Here is a 22,037-nt window from a genome sequence, read left to right on the forward strand (position 1 = left end):
GCGTTGTTCTGAAAGAAAAGAATAAGCTCGGGGATGAGAATTTTCAATACAATTGATAAAAAGAGTTCTTTAGGTGAATCCTGAAAAATTCGAGATATGCCATAGCAATTTCAGATACACAATTTCGAGGAATAAATGACCATGTGACCGGATTAATCCTACTCACATGAGAATTTTAATGTGTTGCTTGGTGTGTCGGTGAAAAATATGGCGGGGATCGGTATTGTCATCCGTCATTGTCATAATTCTTCTAGCGAGAACGGCAATTTGACCACAGAAATTTGTGACAAATGCGAGCGAAATCACAGCGCTTGTAAAATAGCTGGCAACCATTAATATAATTGGAAATTGATAGACGTAAAGAAAAGCAGTTCTTGGGATTGAAGATAAATTGATGAAATGATAAATTCTGTAAGGATTTATTAGGATTGCCGTTTCATCATTCACCATTCCTATTTTTGAAGAATAATATAACATCGAACACATTTTACATAGATAAATACATTTTTAAATTATTATCTGAGGTATTCCATTTTCGACAGAGACTTTTGTTTTTTGTTTGCAATAAATTCTCTCAATAAATGAATTATTTTTCTCATGTAAATACATATGAAATATATTTTCAACATCAGGGGCTGAGGCAAAATGAATCGATGCGAGATTGTTACAAACTACCAGAATCTCCAGAAAATTTTGCTCAACTAATTCTCCCCAAAAAAGCACTTCAAATACCTCCAAAATAGTTTTAAAAAAATAGTTCACTCCCAGAGAACACGATAAAACAAACTGAGAGTAATTTGAAGAAACTGAATACTCTCAGCAATCGTTTAAAAACCCGAGGTGGAAGCGCCACCATCTTGAAAGTCATTATGGGGTGCGCAAAGAATTCCATTGGAGACTAGTCAATTTGCCAATAATCTTCCATTTTGCAACGACAAAACTCCATTTTGTCCCACCCCCTGGAATATCCGCGAATACCTCAGGCTAAATTATATTTTCTCTCCTCAATGGACCAAAAAATCTTGAAAATATCTGAGTTCACTCACTTTTTACGAGATACGTGGGCAACGGCATTATGTAATACATAAAAGCAGTACCAGTGGCATAAACATTCCACCAGCGATAGAACTTCTCGACAACTGACGCATGCCCCAGATAAATCTTCAACTCCTCGGAATTGTTGAAATTCTCAACGACCATATATTTCTCCCTTGAATCAATGAGTTTAGGGAGAGTTTTGTGGAATCTAATGATGAGCAGTCTGTACATGGCCATCGTCAGGAACCCTGTCTCCACCAGATTCAACACCATCAATTCAACATTACCGCAGACACTCACCAGATCTAATAATTCCAAAAAGAGATGAAACATGAAGTACGTCAGGATGAACGATGATTTTCTTCGAGTATACGTTGTCACGTTCTTCGGCCAAATTCCTGTGATAGACAAAGGCCAAACCGCCCGATCGAGCAGAGATTTCACTCTTTCCAATTCAGCCTTAACAATAATGATGGAGTTACAAAGATTATTGATATAAGCCGAAGAATTCCTCAGGAAAGCTGTCAATTGATCCGCAGCTTTCAGCCAATCTCCGGGGAATTCTTTCGTCCGCGAAATGTACAGAAAAATTGAAATTTACCGCTAAGCTCGCGTCCATCGTTCGCGGATAAGTGAGACTGCGCAATATATTTTGTTGTAGGAGAAAAAGAAAATTCAGAAAATAGATGAGCGATGTGAAAAATTGATGGAGAGGCCGAGCGAGCGCGAGATAAAATGTAATGGAAATAGAAATTTGAGAGAAATAGTGAATAAAGTTCCGGACGTAGCTCGATGGGTTTTTAAATATTCACGTGTCTTTCGTGGAAATGGAATACTATGTTGCTGTCGAATTTGAATGCGTGGGGGATTTATAAATTTTTAAATCACATCGGAATGAGGAGGGGAAACGCAGCTTTGGGATTCGAGGCCGGACAGTCTTGGGGCACGTCCGAAGGAAACAACTGGAAGAATACAATCTGGTTATGGAGTATGAAAAAAAGTTGATTGAATTTTTATCAGTGAAAGCCTATCATTTCCTCGGAAAAAATCGGTTGATCATTTCAACAAAGGATTTGTGAAATCGCAGGTACGAATTGCAAGTAAAATTATAAGCTAATTGGGCCTGACAGGTCTCCACTGATTTTACTACATGGTTTAAGGGGTTACACTACCCTGACGCTCGGAAAAACAGGTCAAACGATGAATTTGTTTTTTAACGCGCATATAATATTTCTAGGAAAACTTTTATTTTACATATATATCAAAGATATTTCCGAACAATTTGCAATAGAAAAAAATTTTTTTAATTAAAAAATGGCGGGGATATGAATTTTTCGTTGGTGGCTGTTTTTCCAAATCTTCCTAAACGGTGGACACGATTTCTCACTGGGGCTTCATCTGAAAAATGCAAAAAAAAAATCATTATCATTTAGATAGATAATCGCATAGAACTACGAGGGGGAAAAATTTTAAAAAATTTTTTGAGAAAATGGCAGTGAGTTGAAAAAATAAAGACGATTTCGATGAAAATTCTTAGTTAAGTAAATTTATAACTTGACAATGAAACAATAAATCAAAAAAAGCTCTCGTAGTTCCATAGATAATTTTATAAAGAATATGTGGTAAAAATTTCATCGAAATTGGTATCGAGAAAAACGCAAAAGAAGAAAAAAGGGCGCGGCAGCGGCTGAAAATCAAGTTTTTTTTGGTTTACCTTCAGTCTGCGATTCCTGGACCATACATCATTTCGTCCGTTGTTGCCCTAATGTCCTCGGACTCCCTCTGAGCAGCTCTTCTTAATTTCCTGGCCTCTTTTGTCTCCTGGTCGGCTCTCATATTGGCTATCGACACTCGTCGAGAATCGAACAGCTCGATGAAGTTTAGCGCGCTCGGGCCAATTGCAAGGTTTAAAACTTGCATAATTTGCAGGATGCTAGTGTATCCATCATTAAAGGTACTAGCTGCAATGTAAGATGCGGTTTCAACAACTTTTGCCCCACTATAATGCACCTTTGGAGCCATTGACCAAATGACAGCATTGACACTTTCATTGTTGTTCTGTGTGTATCCTTCCAGACAGCGTTCCAATAATTCATCAGCAGTTAATCATTGATATATTGGCTCAATAACTTTTTGGACAGTCTCAGGCAGAGGATTCACGTGTTTATAAGAATCCAGATTTCCAGTATCCTTCGCCTTCTGATATGAACACCAACTATCTTCACCTGATGGACACTTGTCATGCTGGGGATTTTCATCAGTGGATATTTTATGGTAATAAGTTGCCCAGATAGCGTTTTTCATTGTTTCCACTGACGTATTTATGCTTCGTCTAATTGCCAGACCATAATAAGCTGTCAATTCATCAATGAGCTTTGCAGTCAACTTCCCTCTGCCACCTATACCAGGATTTTCTTTTTTTATTTTACGTAATTGCGTGCCCATTCGCTTTTGAACATGACCTACACATTCTTTTTTTTGAACAATCAAATTGTCATATGGGTTCGCGTCAACAATTCCTTTATGAGTCTTGCAGTCACCATCGCCTACGTAATGTCTGTATCTGACGTCATAAAGTTTTTCCGATCTTTGAAACATTTCTACGATGCCATCCACTTCCATCTTTCCCGCAGACCCTTTGTGATTGGCAGAACAGTTATCTGAATGAGCACTGGCCCACTCATTGTACTCTTCAGTCCCTTCAAAATGTTTCCAAAATTCACAAGCTTTACAAAATGACGATTTTACTACAAGATCGAGAACTTTTCCTGTCTGAAACGATACAAGAGTAGAAACGCCCAAGAGAGATGAGAATCCACTTTTCATCCAAGTCCCGTCCCCTGAAACGGTGATTTCTCGCGATCCAGCCAACTCTTTTGTCTCTTGAACTGCATTGCTCATCGACAATTCGCAAACAGCTTTTGCAGCAGTATGAATGATATTCACAACTTGATCGTAAAACTTTTGGAAAATTGGTTTCGGCATGTCCATAATTCCACAAAATTTCTCGATTCCTGATAAACCAATACCAAGTAGTCGGAATGCAAAAACTAACCGTCTATTCACATCATACGCTGTGGAGTTAATAAGAGGACATGAGTTTATGAGGGTTGGTTCACAATTTGCACAATTAACTTTAAGTTTGAATCCAAGACCGCGAACACTAGTTTCAGTGAACTTTACATCTCCGTTGCACTGTTTACACTTCACTACTGCACTCAAGGCTGAAAAAACTGATACGAAAGTAATCAATCGATACCCGAAAGATGCGTCTACATCGAAGTCAATAGTACCAGTGGTTTTTATTTTTTTAGCAGCTGTGCTGATGCCAGCTTCCTCCGTTTCCATATTATGCTGATTGACGATTGGAGGTTTACGTTTCCTCGGTCGAGAAGCACGTGTAGTATTTTCTCGGCCACCCTTTTTAGTAGCATATACTGTTTTCGGCATTTTTCACAAAAATGAGGAAAGTTTTAATATGCGCAGGTGACGATATTTACGTTGTGATGTCACAAGGCAGACTGAACTTAGAGTCCTAATGCATACCTGCACTTTTGTTACCTGAGGAATTTCGCGGAAGGGACCAAGCCGCCACCTGTCCCGAGTGCAGTCTTAGTCCCCTGCCGCCCCCACTTCTAATTGTTGTAACTTCTAAAATATTTGGAGTTTCATGATGGGGAGTGGCTTAAAATATTCTTAAAAGAATAACAAATTTTTAAGGCGAAAAAAAAACGATTTTTTTTTCCTTCCAGGGTAGTGTAACCCCTTAATGGGAAATAATTAAATATCGCTGAATTACAATTAGTTCTATATTTATTCAAGAGTTGAATGTCTTTTTTTTTCATACGTCGGGGGATGAAAATACTTTTCTGACCACCGGATCTCGTGAGCTTGACATTAAATCATTTTCCGCAGCATTGATACGTACACCATCGATGATTTCATTATCTGAAAATAAGGATAAATGAGTAATTGCAGATTGACTTACAGTTTGCTGGTGGTACTGTTGCTTGGCTCGTGATTTGTGCTTTGCACGTATGAATATCAATATTTTTATGAGAATTATTGAAATAGGTACCTGCGTAAAACCTTCTAATGAAAATACATAGAACCTTCCTGCTGTTAATCGAATTGGCTCTTGAGTTGTTTCCATGCATATGATCAATGCTTTCTTGTAGAAAGGTGACATCTCGTACCAATTACACTGATAGTACGCATTTAGAAGTGCGTTACACTTAAGTATGATTGATTAGTCATTGCGATATTTGGGATAATTCGTTGACATATGGAATTACGACATTTTACCTCAGTATTCAAACACTCCCCCATGAAACAATTAACGTATACTAATATTGTCATAGATAGAATGTACGCTGCTAATCCGAATACACCGAAGGCATCAGCATCATCAATATTCTGAAATGTTTAAAAGACACCAGGAGATTTCAACAAGGGGATGCACCTGCAGATTATTAGACGATTACTCAGTAGTGAAATTGTAAGAAGAAATTATCAAAATTTCGGAAATAAAATCGACTTATCTCGTTTCACCACTTCGCTATCGACATGGTGTTTTTGAGTACAGATATTACCAATAAAAATTGGTAGACGATGAGTCCTAACAAAATAGTCGTAGTGAGGAGCTCGTACAGAAGTGCCACATGATAAGCATCATTGAGCCATTGCGCCATTCTAGAAAATTACATTGAAATGGCAACTGCTGAAATCACACGAGAGTATCATCCTCACTTACATCAGAATTTTTATATGCTGCTGGGTGTGTCGACGAAAAACAACGCGGTGATCAGCATTTTTATCCTTCATCGTTGTCATTCTGTGATTGAGAATGGCTAGGTGGGCGCAGAAATTCGTGACGAATCCCAACAAAACGCTGTAAGATGCCACGAAAAATACACCGGTGTACATAATCGGAAATTGGAAGGCGTAGACAACTGCAGTTCTCTCGATGGGTGACAGATCAATGAAATGATAAATCCGATAAGGATTCACCAGAATTGCCGTTCCATTTGTCATTTCTGTTGTGACCAAATCGACGTTTAACAACCAACAAAAACATTACTGTATCGATAATCACGTCATCAACGAATTCCCAATCATATTAACAAATTCATTCAGATTTTTCATCTTCCTGTGAGTTTCCATATTTAAAAACAGAGTATTTACATCGTTGAGCAGTTTTACAAGCGCAACATGATTCAGGTGTTCGATGATTATGAGATCGACTTTATTTGACTTACTTGCTATAAAATATGTCTGCAATGGTGTCACATAGTACATGAAAGCACTGAATGCTGCAAATCTGACTCCCAGCCGGTAGAATTTATCCGTTATTTTTGTGTAGTTGAATAGAATTCTAATCTCCTGTGGGTCATGAAATTTTTCAATCGACAGATCTTCCTGAATAGCATCTATTAACCGACATGTGGTTTTGCCGAGTCGCGTTATAAGAATTCTAAACATTGCCATAGTCTGAAATGATGTCTCCGTCAGATTCACTACCACTAGCTCCAAATGTCCCACGACATTCGCCAGATCCAACAACTGCATGGAGAGATGAATAGTGAAATATGTAATGAAGATGGTGAATTTTAATTGTCCTGATCGTGTCAGGTTCTTCGGCCAAATCCCCAAGAGTGTCATCGGCCAACTTATCCGATCGAGCAGGCATTTCACTTTCTCAAATTCAGCCTTAACAAAAATATCACAAGCGTAACATTAACACTGGGAATAAAAGAGTGCATTAAAAAAATATAAGAAAAGCAAATGTACCTCTGAGCTCGCGTCCATTTCTCATGAATTTGCCACACTGTGTTGTGGAAAAAATAAAGTTTCTTCCGAAATCGAGCGAAAAAAATAAGGAGAACAGAGAAGAGATGTTAAACATTCATTGGATCCATGACTGAATGCGCCGATCGGTGTGACATAAACTACCGAGAAAATAGAAATTTGAGGGGAAATCTGGTGAAATATTGCGAATGAAGCTCCATGCCTCTTTAAAGATTCATACATTTACCGGATATGAAATGCAATGCGCGGTTTTCGGATTCGCATGCGTGACAGAGGCTCATGAATTTTTTGTTTTGGCCGAAAGGCTCGAGGGCGAGGGGTGGGTCAATCGGACTCTGTGATTTCAGAGTGAATAGTTCTTCACTGACATCTAAACTACCAACAATCTCAGAGCTCTGACCAAAAAAAATTGTCACTGACGTCCTCCCTTCCATCTGGCGTGTTCATTGATTCCCAACTATTAAGATACCCTCCCCCAAAATTCACATTTTTTTGTTTACCTGGAGAATTATTGCTATTAAAAAATTATTGATCTAAAAAAATATAACGTTTTTGTGTTTTTTTTTTCATTATTTTATCATTTTTCACGCGTTTTTTCAGTTTTCCGATTGTTTTCAAAACTTAAGAAAAAAACTCATGAAAACGTTCGTTAAATAACAACAAAACGCATAAACATTATAGTCTTTTATTGCAATCCCATCGCAAGTTTGTCAGGAGAATGAAAAAAACGGGAATTTTGATGGACAACTGATGGATTAATAACGTACGTACCAGATTCATTTGCACTAATTATCATATAATAATTGAGTGATAATATTGTTTAAATCACGCTGAGTGTTTTGCTGGCAGAATAAATTATGTCGAAATATAAAATAGTTGGTTCCGTCTGTTTAATTTATTGCAATACTATTCAAAGGCTTTTTTTCCAATAATGGAATCGGTGAAAATGTCCTTTAAGGCTGGGGTGGATCATCTAGAAAAGATCATTTACTCCGAAATTCCGATTTCTAGTTACTTTGGCAATTAATCGTTTTTTTCAATAATTGTTAGCTAGCGTTCTAGCGGTTGTCAACAACTATGCCGCTAGCTAACAATTATCGGAAAAAACGATTAATTGACGGAGTAATTAGAAGTCCCAATTTCGGAGTAAATTATCTTTTCCAGACAGTCCATCCGGGCCTTAATTGGATTTGTAATCGATTTAAGATTTTTCAGATGCGAGAAAATTATGTTAATATGATAATATACAGATAACATACGGATAATACAAATATAAACAATTAGAGGGGTAGGATGAATAAATCTTGCCATTCATACTCGAATAATTAATAAATACTAAAGTTTATTTTGAAAAAAATTGGTGCTTGCCTCTATATAGTGAGAGGATATAATCAATTTGTTATTGCAAGTGTTTACGTGTTGGATTCCCAGACACTGATGGCAGGTCTCTAAATTACAAATGACTCTAGATATCTCTAATAATGAGGTTGTCGACGGGTGAGGGTATTTTTCTGACCACCGGATCTGATGCCCTTCACATTAAATCATTGTCCGCAGCAGTGACACGTACACCATCGATGATTTCATTATCTGATAATAAGGATAAATGATTAATTGCAGATCGACTTACAGTTTGCTGGTGGTACTGTTGCTTGGCTCGTGATTTGTGCTTTGCACGTATGAAGATCAATATTTTTATGAGAATCATTGAAATAGGTACCTGCGTAAAACCTTCTAATGAAAATACATAGAACTTTCCTGCTGTTAATCGAATTGGCTCTTGAGTTGTTTCCATGCATATGATCAATGCTTTCTTGTAGAAAGGTGACATCTCGTACCAATTGCACTGATAGTACGCATTTAGAAGTGCGTTACACTTAAGTATGATTGATTAGACATTGCGATATTTGGGATAATTCGTTGACATATGAAATTACGACATTTTACCTCAGTATTCAAACACTCCCCCATGAAACAATTAACGTATACTAATATTATCATAGATAGGATGTACGTTGCCAATTTGCATACACCAAGGGCATTAGCATCATCAATATTCTGAAATGTTTAAAAGACACGAGGATATTTCGACAAGGGGATGCACCTGCAGATTATCAGACGACCAATCAGTAGTGAAGTGGTAAGAAATTATAAAAATTTCAGAGATAAAGTCGATTTATATCGTTTCACCACTTCGCTATCGATGTGGTGTTTTCGAGTATCAGACATTACCAATAAAAATTGGTAGACGACAAGACCTAACAAAACAGTGGTAGCGAGGAGCTCGTACAGAAGAGCTGCATGAAATGTATCATTGAGCCATTGCGCCGTTCTAGAAAATCGCATCAAAATGGCAACTCGTGAAATCACTAATGAAAATATTATCCGCACTTACACAATAATTTTTATGTGCCGCTGGGTGTGTCGGCGAAAAACAATGCGGGGATCAGCATCGTCGTTCTTCATCGTTGTGATTCGACGACTGAGAACGGCAAGTTGACCGCAGAGATTCATGACGAATCCCAGTAAAAGGCTGTAAGATGTCACGTAGAATAGACCGGTGTAGATCATCGGGAACTGAACGGCGTAGACAACTGCAGTTCTCTCGATGGGTGACAGATCAATGAAATGATAAATCCGATAAGGATTCACCAGAATTGCCGTTCCATTTGTCATTTCTGTTTTGACCAAATCGACGTTTAACAATCAACAAAAACATTGCCCATTTGATAATCACGTCATCACCAGATTCCCAATCATATTAGAAAATTGATTAAAAATTTTTGACGTTCCTGTGGTTTTTCAGTCAAGTTTCATGCACTGGGTAATTCTGAAATCGCTCATTTTTTCTACGTTAATCATCAATAGGATTAGCGAAAATGAACTTACTTGCTATAAGATATGACTGCAGAGGTGTCACATAATAAATGACAGCAGTGACTGTTACAAATCGGTTTCCCAGCCGGTAAAATTTCACAGCAATCGATGAATACTGCGCAAGAATTCTGATTTCCTCAATATTCCTAAAATTCTTGATCTCCAAATCTTCCTCGATTGCATCAATAATTCGACATGTTGTTTTGTCAAGACGGATTATGAGCATTCTGATCATCGCCATAAGTTGAAACGCTGATTCCGTCAGATTCAGTACCACGAGCTCCAAATTTCCCATGACATTGGCGAGATCCAACAACTGCATGGAGAGATGAATAGTGAAATATGTAATGAAGATGGTGAATTTTAATTGTCCTGATCGTGTCAGGTTCTTCGGCCAAATCCCCAAGAGTGTCATCGGCCAACTTATCCGATCGAGCAGGCATTTCACTTTCTCAAATTCAGCCTTAACAAAAATATCACAAGCGTAACATTAACACTGGGAATAAAAGAGCGCATTAAAAAAATATAAGAAAAGCAAATGTACCTCTGAGCTCGCGTCCATTTCTCATGAATTTGTCACACTGTGTTGTGGAAAAAATAAAGTTTCTTCCGAAATCGAGCGAAAAAAATAGGAAGAACAGAGGAGCGATGTTAAGCATTCATTGGATGCATCACTGAATGCGCCTTCGAGGCACATAAATTGTTGAGAAAATAAAAATTTGAGGTAAAATGTTGGGAATAAAGTTTGATGGGTTCTCAAAAATTCATGGGATGCGCGGAAATAAAATGCAATGCTTGAATTTGGGATTTGCATGCGTGACAAAAGTTCATGAATATTTTGGTTGGAAGGGCAACGGAGGGGGAAGCGAACTCTGGTATTTCAGAGTGAATAGTTCTTCATTGGCATCGACACCACCAACAACCCGAGGGAAAAATAGAGCGGTACATTCACTAGAACTAGATAAGCCCAAGTCCCCCTCAATCTAATGCTTCCCTGCAAATCAAATTCATTTTCATATATATTTTTTATTTCAATTAAATTTTTCTGCATCATCAAGTCGCCGTAAACGACTCGCGCACAAAAATTTTAAATACTCCATGTCTCAGATAGAAAATATTATCTCAACAAATCCTTTTAAAAAAACAATAGGTTAAAAATTCTCTCACGTTGTACTCGCGGCCTAATTAAATCATATCCTAAAATTTTTCCCCAAAAAGAAAATGATCGAATTGATAGACCTAGTGAAATTATGTAAATTTTCGTATAAAAAGCTTCACATTTGGAGAACTACTTCCTCGTAGCCTTGCGTAGAATTATAAAAGAATAGAGATGAACATTGAAAAAAAATGGTGTACTGTTGTGATACTTCAGTGTGATCTGAGTCCATCGCCTGGGTGTTCACTCTGAATCGAAGTGTCAGGCTGATCTTCAGGTTCTCGACTGCAAGTTAAACTTCTGTTGTTGGTCTCGCCGCCGCCTCTCTGATCCGGTTTCTCACACGTTTTGATATTCGTCTGACCTAGAGCTTGGAGATAATAAATTACGAGATAATTAATTTTATTGTGAATCCAATTCGTGAATGTTTATTTTGCTGCAATTTTTTTTTAATGATTTCGTTCACTTTTGGGTAAAATATAATGGGATACAATGAATATCGGATTTATATTGAAATATTGAAAATTTAATGAAGAATGATTGATGCAAGCGTGATAAGAGCTAATGCATTATATATTCAAAATTTGGGGAGAATGTAAAGATATACAATATGTAATTTATGTATATATTGGACTGATTGAAAAGTTTTCATACCATCGCAACAGTTCTTCATTTTACTCAGATAAGAATATTCCTTGGCATTACTGAGTCCCGATAAGACACAGGCACTAAAACCACTTCTATTGAGATTCATTGGAGCGACATCGTACCATTCATTAGCATCAGCATCATAGCACTCGACGTATGTAATCGTCGTATAATCTGTATTTATTAAAAACACATCAGAAATATCTGCTGAGAAGATGGCTTTAAAAAATGGTTCACTTCGTGGGAATGCGATGAACTAAACTGCGAGTGATTTGAATACGTTGAATAATTTTAATAATTGTTTAAAAACGCGAGGTGGACGCATTGCCATCATTGGGCTTTGGGCGGGAAATTTACTTTTTTTACAATGGGCATTTTTAAAAATTGAAAATTAAACTCCTGAGTTCTGAAAATTTTTCATTTGAAACACCCACCATCGAATCCTCCAATGACGAAAATCATACCATCCAGAACAACAGATGCAAAATTGCTCCTGGGATTTATCATCTCGGCGACTTCTTGCCAGTCATCCGCTTGACTGGGGTTGTACCGCTCGGCTGTAAAATTCAGTGAGCCCATTTATTAATTCATAGTCCCCAGGACAAGCGAAATTTAGAGTCGTCTGCGAGGAATAAACAAGTAGAATCCCCATCGGAATACAAATACTCACCGGAGGTGAGCCTAACAGACCCATCGTATCCTCCAATGGCGTAGATACAATTCCTATGAGCAATCAACGAGACACCAGATCTGGGATTGTTCATGGACTTGATGTACGTCCACTGATTGGTCTCGACATCGAATACCTCGGCTGATTGGAATATCTCGAACCCATCGAAACCCCCGACAACATAAATTTTCTCCTTGAGAACAGCTGCACTGGCGTCGGAGCGTCTCGTATGCATCGGAGGTATGATTTCCCACTGATTTCGCTCCGGGGTGTAACGCTCCGTGGAGTTCATTCTCTCTCGGCCATTTGAACCTCCTAGGGCGTAAATTTTTCCACCGTGGGTGCAGACACTTACGTAACAACGGGCGTGATACATGCAAGCACGCTCGTGCCACTTCTTCAGAATTGGATCGTAACAGCAGACTGTGTTGAAGTACTGGTGTCCAGCGTATCCACCGATCATGTAGATCAAGTTGTCCAGGGTGCAGAGGCCGTGGTATGCCTTCGGCGCCACGTCCGTATTCACCACGAACCAACTGTCTGCTCTGACGTCGTAAGTCTCGACGAAGCTGGTCGGGTAACCCCCGGTCCAACCACCTATTGCAAAGAGAATTTCGTAGGGTATCCTGGGACGGGAGCGGCACTCCGCCTGGTGGGCGTTTGTTGTTCGCAGGAGCTTTTGGCAGCCCTGAAGACATTTTTATTTAAAATTTTTATTTTTCATATCGACTTCTTATGTGCATATGTGCAATAATTGGTATATTTAAGTAGAATAAACATTTAAAAATGATAATTGAATAATTTTCAAAAAAATGTAGAATTGTCGACTTAAAATTTATAGGTTCAATGACCCTTTTAATTATGAAATTCACCGGATTTTCAGTTAAACAAAGACGATGATACCTTACTCTCCTGGACAAGCTTCCAATTGACAATTTGAGTCGAGATGTATTGAATGCTCATGAGCCCCAGACGTACACACTCCAATAAATTTGGAAGGAATTTCTTCCTCTCCTCCTCATTCTCTTCAATCCACCTCTTCAACGCTTCGAACACGATCTCCTCACTCCGTACATTCAAGTCGTCATCGATGAGAATTAATCTGAGATCTTCCCACGTCAGTTCTGATAACTCTGAACTTTCATTCAGGATTTCCGTGAAATGATGGCGTATGTATGTTCGACTCTTCTTCTCGAGCTCATGACAGAAGTAATGTCTCGTGAATTTGTAGATTCCTGCATTTGCATAAATATATATAATATATCCAACAAAAATTATATATTCCATCCTAAAATTTGTTCACCCAAGAGTTAAGATAAGACCTTTACCACCTGGTAATTAGATAATTACCTAAACAATTATCTGGTTTCAGCTCCTTCAGCAGTAGCTGACAGCACAGCTGAACAACTCCCAGGACTTCCAAGTGATCAGCTAGAGGGAGAAGCTGCTCGACGTTATCGACTGTGACATTGCAAGTGCCCGTGTAAGCGTAATCGAGAATTAAGCTGAATATTTCCCCAGGTGCAGTGTCCAAGGACACCTCAGATTTCTCGCTGTTGCCAGGAGTCTGAAGGATATTGGTAAATAGGGCCGTGAAATATGGACTCACCGCTGACAGGATCACCCGGTGAATCGGAAAAACAGCTGTTCCTGAACACTTCACAATCCCGTCGCAGAACTGCTCATTAGCCCTTAATAATTATTCATTAATTAAAGCGTCTTTTTAAGGTTTTAGTGGCTTATTCGCAGAAATAATTTTCTAATAATTAATAACATGATAATAATCAATAATTCAATATCGATATCGATAATTCCTTATTACTAGTACTGTTATTAATAACCAATCATTAATTTGATAATTCTTCTTTTCAGCGTGTCAACTGCCGGATTTAAAAATTTTTTCCCAAATGAAAACGAAATTCTACAATTGCATTATTTTAGTTTTTTAAGGTATAATTGCGTTCAGTTAATGCAACAGGAAATTCGGGAATTGCGAAAAGCACTCGGGAGTAATGACACGAGATGGGGAGGTAATTATTGATGAAAGGTATTTATTGGATTGTTCACAGATTTTTTTACCGGAATTCAGACCAGACGACGGGAAATTCAACAGCTCTGTAGTTCACTGGGAGGCAGAGACATTTTCGCGTCCTTCCACCTTGTCTTTTCTTCCCCTGTTTACGTCCTGAGGAAACCATCCCCGAGGTGTTTGTGAGGGAATTTTTGTGGATTTTTCCGCTCCTCTGAGGACCCTCCATCGCCAAGGATTGAACTTCCTTTAAGTAGCCAATGATCTTTCTTCCTGGAAGGCTCTTTAAATTCTCTTGTGATAGGGTCCTCTCGGTGACACTCAGAAACGCTCCATGCATCCAAATCAATTAAAAAACATATGAGAAGCGATTGGAGATTCTTTATTCTGACGATCGACCATTGAGAAGTCAATTTGGTTTATCGTTCAGAAAAGCTTTCCGTACTTTATCATTTCGCATAAGAAATCAATTGAATATTCAAGAAATTAGGCCATTTTTTCATTAACAACTCCTGAGTTAACTATTTATTCATTTTTTCATGTTTTTTTAATTTATAACGAATATAGTATACATATATATGTACTGAATATTTAATGTTTTCAATTTGGAATAATTCTGAGAATCTAAAAACAATGAAGAAAAATAGATAAAATTGAAATGTAAATGATTCCCCTATCAATTACGATTAGTCGATTTTTTTCAATAATTTATTCATCGCAATACTAAGAATTTAAATGTTAAAAAAAATCGGACACTTCTCCAGGTGCAGTGTCTAGAGACACCTCGACATCAAAAGATGTGAGAAGTTATTCAATGTGTTCCGCCATTTTGTGGACTGCTTCTCCACCTTCTAAAATGGCGGAAAACTCTTAAATTCGATTATATTATAATTGGTTTTCAGCCCAAAAGCGCTGTTTCTATTTATATTGTAATATTATATTGATATTATCATTATCATATTGTTTCTCTAAATTGGGGGAGTTTAAAATATTTTAGGATGGGACAAAATGGGCAACCTGAAAATTCAGATGCTTTTCACAAATATCTCCGAATCTAGCAGATATTAGAGAATTTTTATAAGAACCTTTCTTGTAGACCAAGATGAGATTTACAAAAAAGCCTATATAAAAATTTCGCTACCGACCATCACCTGAGAGCTATCCAATGAAAACTGATTTAATCCATCATCTGAACGTAGCATTATTCATCAGCAAATGAAGTTGTGACAACAATCCACATTTTATACAGAGTTTTATAGCGTTATTCGAAACTGATGTCCATGTTGCAAGTAAATTTGTTTTTGTTTTTTAAATTTATAAAGCCCGGTGCCCCAGCGTGGGCCTATGGTGTGTCGTTGTGGCAATCGATAGCCGTCACCTCGTGAATAGTCTGGAAATGTTGGACGGCTAAATGTCGAGGAGAAAAAGCCGAGATATACTCCCCCACTTCTGCGATATCAATGCCTCCATCCCACCACAATTTTCCACGCAAACTCAGTACTTGCATCACCCTCAGACCATTTAACCCCAGGTGATAGCAAAACCGCCGGCATCGCCGGTGATATCAGCCACACCTCGCAACCATTTTACATCCCCATCGCTCACCAGTCACCTAAATTCATCATTCATCAACATCTCAGGTAAGTATCATGATTTTTTTTCATCACCACGTGTGCATTTAACTCGGTGACCCCAACAACCTGGGGATAACGCGTCAAATTATTTATCAGCTGCCGTTCGGGCGCGTCATGACGATAACATATCGCTGGGGTGAATTTTATTGTTAGATTTTTTTTGGAAATTATTTTAGGGCAGCTGTCATGGAGATCAAGGGACGAGTCGCTCTCGTCACTGGAGCTGCTTCTGGCATCGGTAGGACATATGTCGAGGAACTTTTGAATCATGGAGCTACGGTAATTCAATTTTCCTGTCTCAAGGTCAATTGCGTTGAGAGGAGATTCATAATTCAAGGGTGTTCATGTTTTTTAGTTATAGTTATATTTTTTTTCGGAAATTAATGGCGAGAGTGACGTGCAAAAATAGAGCGTTTTGGAATTTGGTGTTTTTATACTTTTTTCTACTTTTAGAATGGTTTTTAAAAATTTATAAAAAACGTAGGGAGATCGTTGTATTATCTTGAAATTTGGGGAGTTATTGAATAATAAAAAATGTAAAATTTTTTATATTTTTTTACGTCAATCGAAAAATCAAAATACACCGATAAAAAATTACTTTTGTTCAATTAATTTATTTAGCATAGTAATTCGCAAGAATTTGTGAACATTATTTTTACAAATTGTTTTATTTTGTATGTATCTATTAAGGGGTAAAAATCGAATGAAATATTCGGATGGAACTTGTTTATATTTTTGATATTTTCCTCTCAGTGTCTAGGATTTATTGTTGCCAAGTTTCTTCTTCACAAAGAGAACACATTAATTTTATTTTATTTTCAGTTATTTTCGGACCACTTTGTGGAATTCTAAATGTTTTTGTAATCGCAGGTTTCGATATGTGATATAAATGCCGAAGAGGGTGAGAAATTGGCGAACAGTTTGATGACAAAACATGGAAAAGATAAAGTTATTTTCTGCCAGTGTGACGTCACGGATTATCCGCAATTCGAAGGTAAAATGTTATTGACCGCGAATATTGATTTGTCCTTTTCTTCAATGGACGAAGTATTTATATAAAATATCTATATTTATATGAATAGTTTTAATTATTGTAATTACTATTTTTAAATCGCCTTCGCACTTGGTCCATTTGATTTTTGAATAAACTCGTAATAATTTTAAGTTCAAATAAGTCAATTCAGTTCTCCGTGTTAATGTTGTTATTTAATAACAATTTTTTATTGCAATAGAGTCTTTCAGGACGACTATTTCAACGTTCGGTCGTATTGATATCGTTATCAACAACGCCGGCATAATGAATGATAGATTCTGGGAGCTGGAGGTCGACATCAATCTTGTGAGTCCTCATCAAATTACATGTTCACATAGATATTCTTCCATTTTAAAATCGAAACTCCCGTATTTTCCAATGAATTACACACAATAAAACAAAAACTTGATAGCTAAAACTAAAAATCAGAAGTCAGTAAATGTTTCCATGTGAGGAATTCTATGTGAAAATATCCGAATACCATTGTAATTATTAATTGAGGTCAACAAAACAGTGAACGACGAATAAGTGGATGTTCAAACATTTTTTTATACTACAATTTATTGATTTTTTCAATACATATTTTTTATTGAAGAGATAATTTGATGGTAAATTTCATAATAAAAAATGTATTACTTGACTTATTATAAAAATTGTTCAAGTACTCGGATGTTGTTAATTAGGGGAGAATATAAATAATCGAGATGTAATTGTAAATTACAGAATGGTGTTATCAGGGGTACTCTACTCGCCCAACGATACCTGGGGATTGATAAAGGTGGGAGAGGTGGAGTTGTCGTAAATACTGGGAGTAATGTAAGTTTAAATCCGTACATCAGCGTGCCAATTTATTCTGCCACAAAAGCTGCCATCGTTAGTCTCACAAGGGCCTTCGGGGTAAGTGTCATGAATGAATTACCAGTAATTAATATTCAAGTTGAAATATGTTTCAATTTGTGTACATGTCAGTTAAAAATATTAATGAAAATGAAATCTTCTCGACAAAGTGACTATTATACTATCACCAAATTCATGACAGATAACATCAGTTTTAATTTCACAGGACAAATACCACGTGGACTTGACAGGTGTCAGTGTCATGGCGTTATGCCCGAGTGCCACTACTGACAGTAATTTAATCCGCGATGTTGGCAAACAATTACTGTTCCCTCGTTATGAGGATGCATGGCGTCGGGATACCGCTTCCAGTGTTCCACAAAAGTTAGTTATAAAAATACTCCATTGTTTATGCTTTTGGATTTTTTCTACTTTTTTGCGATGATTCTTTGTAATTGATCTCGAATTTGTGATTTCATCACTGCTGATTCACGACATATCAATTGTTTATTTATTATATATTCATTGATATTAAGAATTTTTAATTTTCAAGACGATTTTTCATAATTTTCAACCTCTGGTATTTTTCTATAGAACAATGATATGTAAAAAAAGAAAAACTTGACTTTTTCTCATCTTTGAGGGAGAAATTTCAATTGATCAATTTATTTATTTAATTTCAGAGCTGACCACGTGGGAAAAGCACTGATTCATGTTCTAAATGTCGGAAGAAGTGGCAGCGTATGGCTAGTAGAAAACAGTCAATCAGCCCGAGAAGTCATTTTTCCAAAATGAGATAAATGACAGAGAAACTAAATTAATATCTTCAACTCTACTTAATTAACAATTGATTGGTAAACACGTCCAAGTGACATTTATCGCTTTTTACCTGCTGAATGAAATTTTATGCCGTACCAAATTAATGGAGTTTTTATACCGTATCTGGCTAGATTAAATCGCTGACTAGTGCTGAATCATTAGCCTGTCATCGAGATAAATTCCCCATGTTCCGGGGTATTTCGCAAATAAGTCCACGTATGAAAAAAATTAATAGAAAAAACCTAGGGTCTCTGTAAAAATTCTTGTAAATTCCTGTTGGAACTCTAAATATTCTCTTTAAAGAATTCTAACTCGTCGACAATTTAATTAATTAACAGCACTCTGAGTGATTAAAAAGATGAAAATACGAAATTCAGAGAAAAGGGAAATTACGATTCTCATAGAGATGATTCCAGTGGCGAAATAACATTCTCGAAGTTAACATAATTCATTAAAAAGGTGAATATTTGGAAAGAAGAATTTTTCTCATTTCTCTATTGAATTTTTTCATACATTCATCTACGACTCCGCCCAGGTATCATTCATTCTTCGTCTCACCACAGCTTTATTATATTAAAAAATCAACCCATATTTCATATGGAACGGGTGATCTACATAATCATTAATCAATCATATAGTTGTAATCGGGACCCTAAGATAGTATAAAAATTGTTGATATGAATTTTGTTCGCATTGATCGTCTGTATGAGTTGCTAGCTTGTTCGAATAAAGATTACCTAGTCTTTTATTATTAATAAATACAGCATTCTTTTTTTTATAAATCGAGTGCCAGTATCTCTGATTTCACATAACCCTTTAGAATCACCGGAAATTTACAAAATTCTTGTAACAGAAATTTCAGAATGAGCTTACGATGCTTTTTACGTCCGATTATTCTTCAGTTCGATCGTTCCCTTCCGCAATTAGCACATCGAGCTGAATTTGCAACTGCTCTTAATGAACACAAGCCAGATGGGAAGAAGAGGAAGAAGGGAATTTGGCCGTGGTCTAAGGAGCCCGAGGAAGAAAAGATAAAAATTCTAAAACCAGGAGAGTGGTAAAATATTTCAAAAATTAACCGCGAAATTTTCCGTTTAATTTTTTGTAGAACAGCATTTTTCTACTTGCTAAATAAATTCCTATAGACTCAATTCATTCTGGTAATTGAACTGTTTAGTTATCGTTTTAGGCATTGCAGATTTTCACTTTTATTACCGTAACAAAATTATTACAAGAATTTTTAATTAATTGTACTAGCGTAATTAATTTCTATTAGCAAACCAGAAGAGTCTTTCCTCGATCCAAAATGCAAGGTCGCGATAATTGTGGATGCAGGGAAGAGTTTAGGACTCTCGGCAGCGCATTCTCTTCTTCATCATGGGGCTAAGGTAAAAAAATTGGCAGGCCTACAAAAAACTACTCAAGAAAATTTCCCATCATAATTTTGAAACGGTTAATTTCATGAAAAACAGAATGAGCCGAGTTGTGAATGATCTCAAGAAGATAAATTAAATAAAGAACGAAATACAAATTGAATAAATTTGATGAATGTTTGAAAATACAAAATGCAGCCATCTTGTTCACCCTCTCTGCTCCAGGGGATTTCTAAGATGGCGGCGCCTCCACCTCGAATTTTCAAGCAATCATTAAAGTTCTTTATTTTTGTCGAATCGCTCTCAAATTTTAAGGCGCGATTCTTATGAAGTGAACAATTTTTTTAAGCTATTTTCCGGCCATTTCTATTCTCTTTCAACGGAGAAAACTCCTAACAACATTTTATCTCGTATTTTAACAGTATTTTTGCGTTCAACGCATCAGAACGAGGGAGAGATGTTGAATATATTTTTTATTCTCCAGAATGTCATTATGGCCGGGGATAATCCTTCAGTCGGGACAAGGGCAGCTCAACAGCTGTGTGACACACATGGAAAAGATCGCGCGCAATTCGCAATGTGTGCTTTGAACACTGTCTGCAAATTCGAAGGTATTGATAGTGTTGTAAAAAATTTGAACTTTTAGGTGTTAAATAAGAAGAAAATATTGTTCTCCATCAATAGCTGTCTTCGAATCTGTACTGTGCAGACAAAAACATATTCACATTTTGTTTAACAATTTCGATGAAAATTCGGCAGTTTCGCCATCTTGCGCTGGACATAATGGAGATGATGCTAATTGGGTAAGAGGTCTTACACTCAATAACTTTATTTATATTTATCCATTTTATTTGTAATCTATAAGATTTTTTTCTATAAAATTGTCTAGGGAGTGCGTTAGGTTTTTTTAAGAATCTGTCTCGTTAGTTGATGAAAAATTTCAGAGTAACACTAGAAGAGTGATCGAAGCGGGTATGAAATTCATGGGAAAACATAATGGCGGTGCAGGTGGAATTATCATAAACACAACCAGAATTATCGGTTTCATGGGATGGCCAGAGGAGCCAATACCTGTTTACACCTCGAAGGAACCTGTCGTGGAAACTACACAGGATTTAGCCGTAAAAAAATCTCTAGATAAACATTTACAGATTTGTATATCAGGCAATATTGAGAATGGAAATTGTTTCTATAGGAAATGTTTCCATTTGAGAAAACTGGCGTGCGGATAATCACCCTTCTGGAAGCATCCAGACCTTTTGAAGAAATCGGTTTACCAGATTTTCCACCTCCTGAGACAAAACGAGAAAAAGGAAAACGGATGTACACCTCGGGTGCATCTGCCTTGTACGGGAGAATGATTTGACGATGAAAAACGAAAACGTTCAATAGAAAATTGATTGATTGACTGATAAAAATCAATTTCAATCAATAATCCTTAAGAGTTTCTTCGTCTTATTATTCAATTTTCGTTCAGGGAATCAAAGATTGGTCGGGCCATTGTCCACCTCATGGCAAAAGCGATGAACGGAAGTGTATGGCTGATCGAATCCGCTTCACCCTTGCAATTACCGAGGCTCATCCATTTTCCGAAAAAAGGAGAGAAAGTTGACGGCAGGATTTACGATAGAGTTGTAAGCATTTGAAATAATTGTCGCTTTAGAACTAAAATAATGACAAGAAAATCTCCCTTCATAAATTTCCCGTCGAAAAATAATGGAAATGTCTGCAAAATCGCTTGAGAAAATTGTTAATTCTCAAGAGCAGAATGAAATGGCGGATGTAAGGATTTATCAAAATTATTAAAAAATTTTAGAAAGAACTGGAGAATTTCTATTGAAGAATCTATTAACTCTTTCCATCCAATATCTCAAATCATACAAAAAATTATAAAAATGCTAGATATCTCCATGATTTTTACTCATACGTTTTCCTCAGTACTTCAGTAATAATTTTTTAACTCTATAATTTTTGTTTCCCAGCGATGTCCCCCTGCTTTCGAATCATTTTGTGCATCTGCGAAAAACAGCAAGTGTTCGCCGGATACTAGAACCGATTGCCCCGGCAAAACTAACAAATAAAGATGATAAAGTCAACAATGGATTTTTCAATAAA

General features: G+C 36.9%; 6 protein-coding genes across 7 annotated transcripts; 2 read left to right on the forward strand and 4 right to left on the reverse strand.

Annotated features, from left to right (window-relative positions):
• Positions 1 to 162: 162 nt before the first annotated feature.
• LOC105266486 (uncharacterized) lies at positions 163 to 1,716 on the reverse strand. Its single transcript, XM_011304680.1, has 3 exons — positions 1,640 to 1,716; positions 1,047 to 1,497; positions 163 to 452 (listed from the first exon to the last, which is right to left on the reverse strand). Exons 1-3 carry the CDS (start codon positions 1,655 to 1,657, stop codon positions 163 to 165), a joined length of 759 nt encoding a protein of 252 aa, XP_011302982.1. The 5' UTR covers positions 1,658 to 1,716.
• Positions 1,717 to 4,855: 3,139 nt separating this feature from the next.
• Positions 4,856 to 6,963, reverse strand: LOC105266404 (uncharacterized). Its single transcript, XM_011304536.1, has 6 exons — positions 6,829 to 6,963; positions 6,297 to 6,747; positions 5,792 to 6,074; positions 5,344 to 5,730; positions 5,117 to 5,272; positions 4,856 to 4,986 (listed from the first exon to the last, which is right to left on the reverse strand). The coding sequence occupies exons 1-4, from the start codon at positions 6,844 to 6,846 to the stop codon at positions 5,586 to 5,588; spliced, it is 897 nt and encodes a 298-aa protein (XP_011302838.1). The 5' UTR covers positions 6,847 to 6,963; the 3' UTR covers positions 4,856 to 4,986; positions 5,117 to 5,272; positions 5,344 to 5,585.
• A 1,269-nt stretch (positions 6,964 to 8,232) lies between these two features.
• On the reverse strand, positions 8,233 to 10,383 carry LOC105266487 (odorant receptor 13a-like). The gene is made up of 7 exons (XM_011304681.1): positions 10,268 to 10,383; positions 9,736 to 10,186; positions 9,242 to 9,524; positions 9,079 to 9,178; positions 8,794 to 8,904; positions 8,567 to 8,722; positions 8,233 to 8,436 (listed from the first exon to the last, which is right to left on the reverse strand). The coding sequence occupies exons 1-7, from the start codon at positions 10,283 to 10,285 to the stop codon at positions 8,386 to 8,388; spliced, it is 1,170 nt and encodes a 389-aa protein (XP_011302983.1). The 5' UTR covers positions 10,286 to 10,383; the 3' UTR covers positions 8,233 to 8,385.
• A 403-nt stretch (positions 10,384 to 10,786) lies between these two features.
• On the reverse strand, positions 10,787 to 14,723 carry LOC105266405 (kelch-like protein 10). The gene is made up of 7 exons (XM_011304537.1): positions 14,277 to 14,723; positions 13,548 to 13,888; positions 13,101 to 13,432; positions 12,198 to 12,885; positions 11,962 to 12,084; positions 11,534 to 11,701; positions 10,787 to 11,249 (listed from the first exon to the last, which is right to left on the reverse strand). Exons 1-7 carry the CDS (start codon positions 14,564 to 14,566, stop codon positions 11,092 to 11,094), a joined length of 2,100 nt encoding a protein of 699 aa, XP_011302839.1. The 5' UTR covers positions 14,567 to 14,723; the 3' UTR covers positions 10,787 to 11,091.
• A 986-nt stretch (positions 14,724 to 15,709) lies between these two features.
• On the forward strand, positions 15,710 to 19,297 carry LOC105266408 (15-hydroxyprostaglandin dehydrogenase [NAD(+)]). Its single transcript, XM_011304542.1, has 7 exons — positions 15,710 to 15,866; positions 16,037 to 16,139; positions 16,731 to 16,854; positions 17,093 to 17,199; positions 17,617 to 17,790; positions 17,957 to 18,114; positions 18,414 to 19,297. Exons 2-7 carry the CDS (start codon positions 16,047 to 16,049, stop codon positions 18,523 to 18,525), a joined length of 768 nt encoding a protein of 255 aa, XP_011302844.1. The 5' UTR covers positions 15,710 to 15,866; positions 16,037 to 16,046; the 3' UTR covers positions 18,526 to 19,297.
• A 90-nt stretch (positions 19,298 to 19,387) lies between these two features.
• LOC105266407 (15-hydroxyprostaglandin dehydrogenase [NAD(+)]-like) lies at positions 19,388 to 22,018 on the forward strand. Of its 2 annotated transcripts, none has more exons than XM_011304540.1 (8): positions 19,388 to 19,606; positions 19,826 to 19,937; positions 20,407 to 20,533; positions 20,607 to 20,725; positions 20,867 to 21,043; positions 21,118 to 21,269; positions 21,400 to 21,556; positions 21,905 to 22,018. In XM_011304540.1, the coding sequence occupies exons 1-8, from the start codon at positions 19,413 to 19,415 to the stop codon at positions 22,001 to 22,003; spliced, it is 1,137 nt and encodes a 378-aa protein (XP_011302842.1). In that variant the 5' UTR covers positions 19,388 to 19,412; the 3' UTR covers positions 22,004 to 22,018. The 2 variants fall into 2 exon arrangements, with proteins under 2 accessions (XP_011302842.1, XP_011302843.1); XM_011304541.1 differs by having other exon boundaries at positions 20,682 to 20,725.
• The last annotated feature ends 19 nt before the right edge of the window (positions 22,019 to 22,037 follow it).

Source organism: Fopius arisanus, unplaced genomic scaffold, assembly GCF_000806365.1.
Source record: "Fopius arisanus strain USDA-PBARC FA_bdor unplaced genomic scaffold, ASM80636v1 scaffold00038, whole genome shotgun sequence".
NCBI classification, from domain to species: Eukaryota; Metazoa; Arthropoda; class Insecta; order Hymenoptera; family Braconidae; genus Fopius; species Fopius arisanus.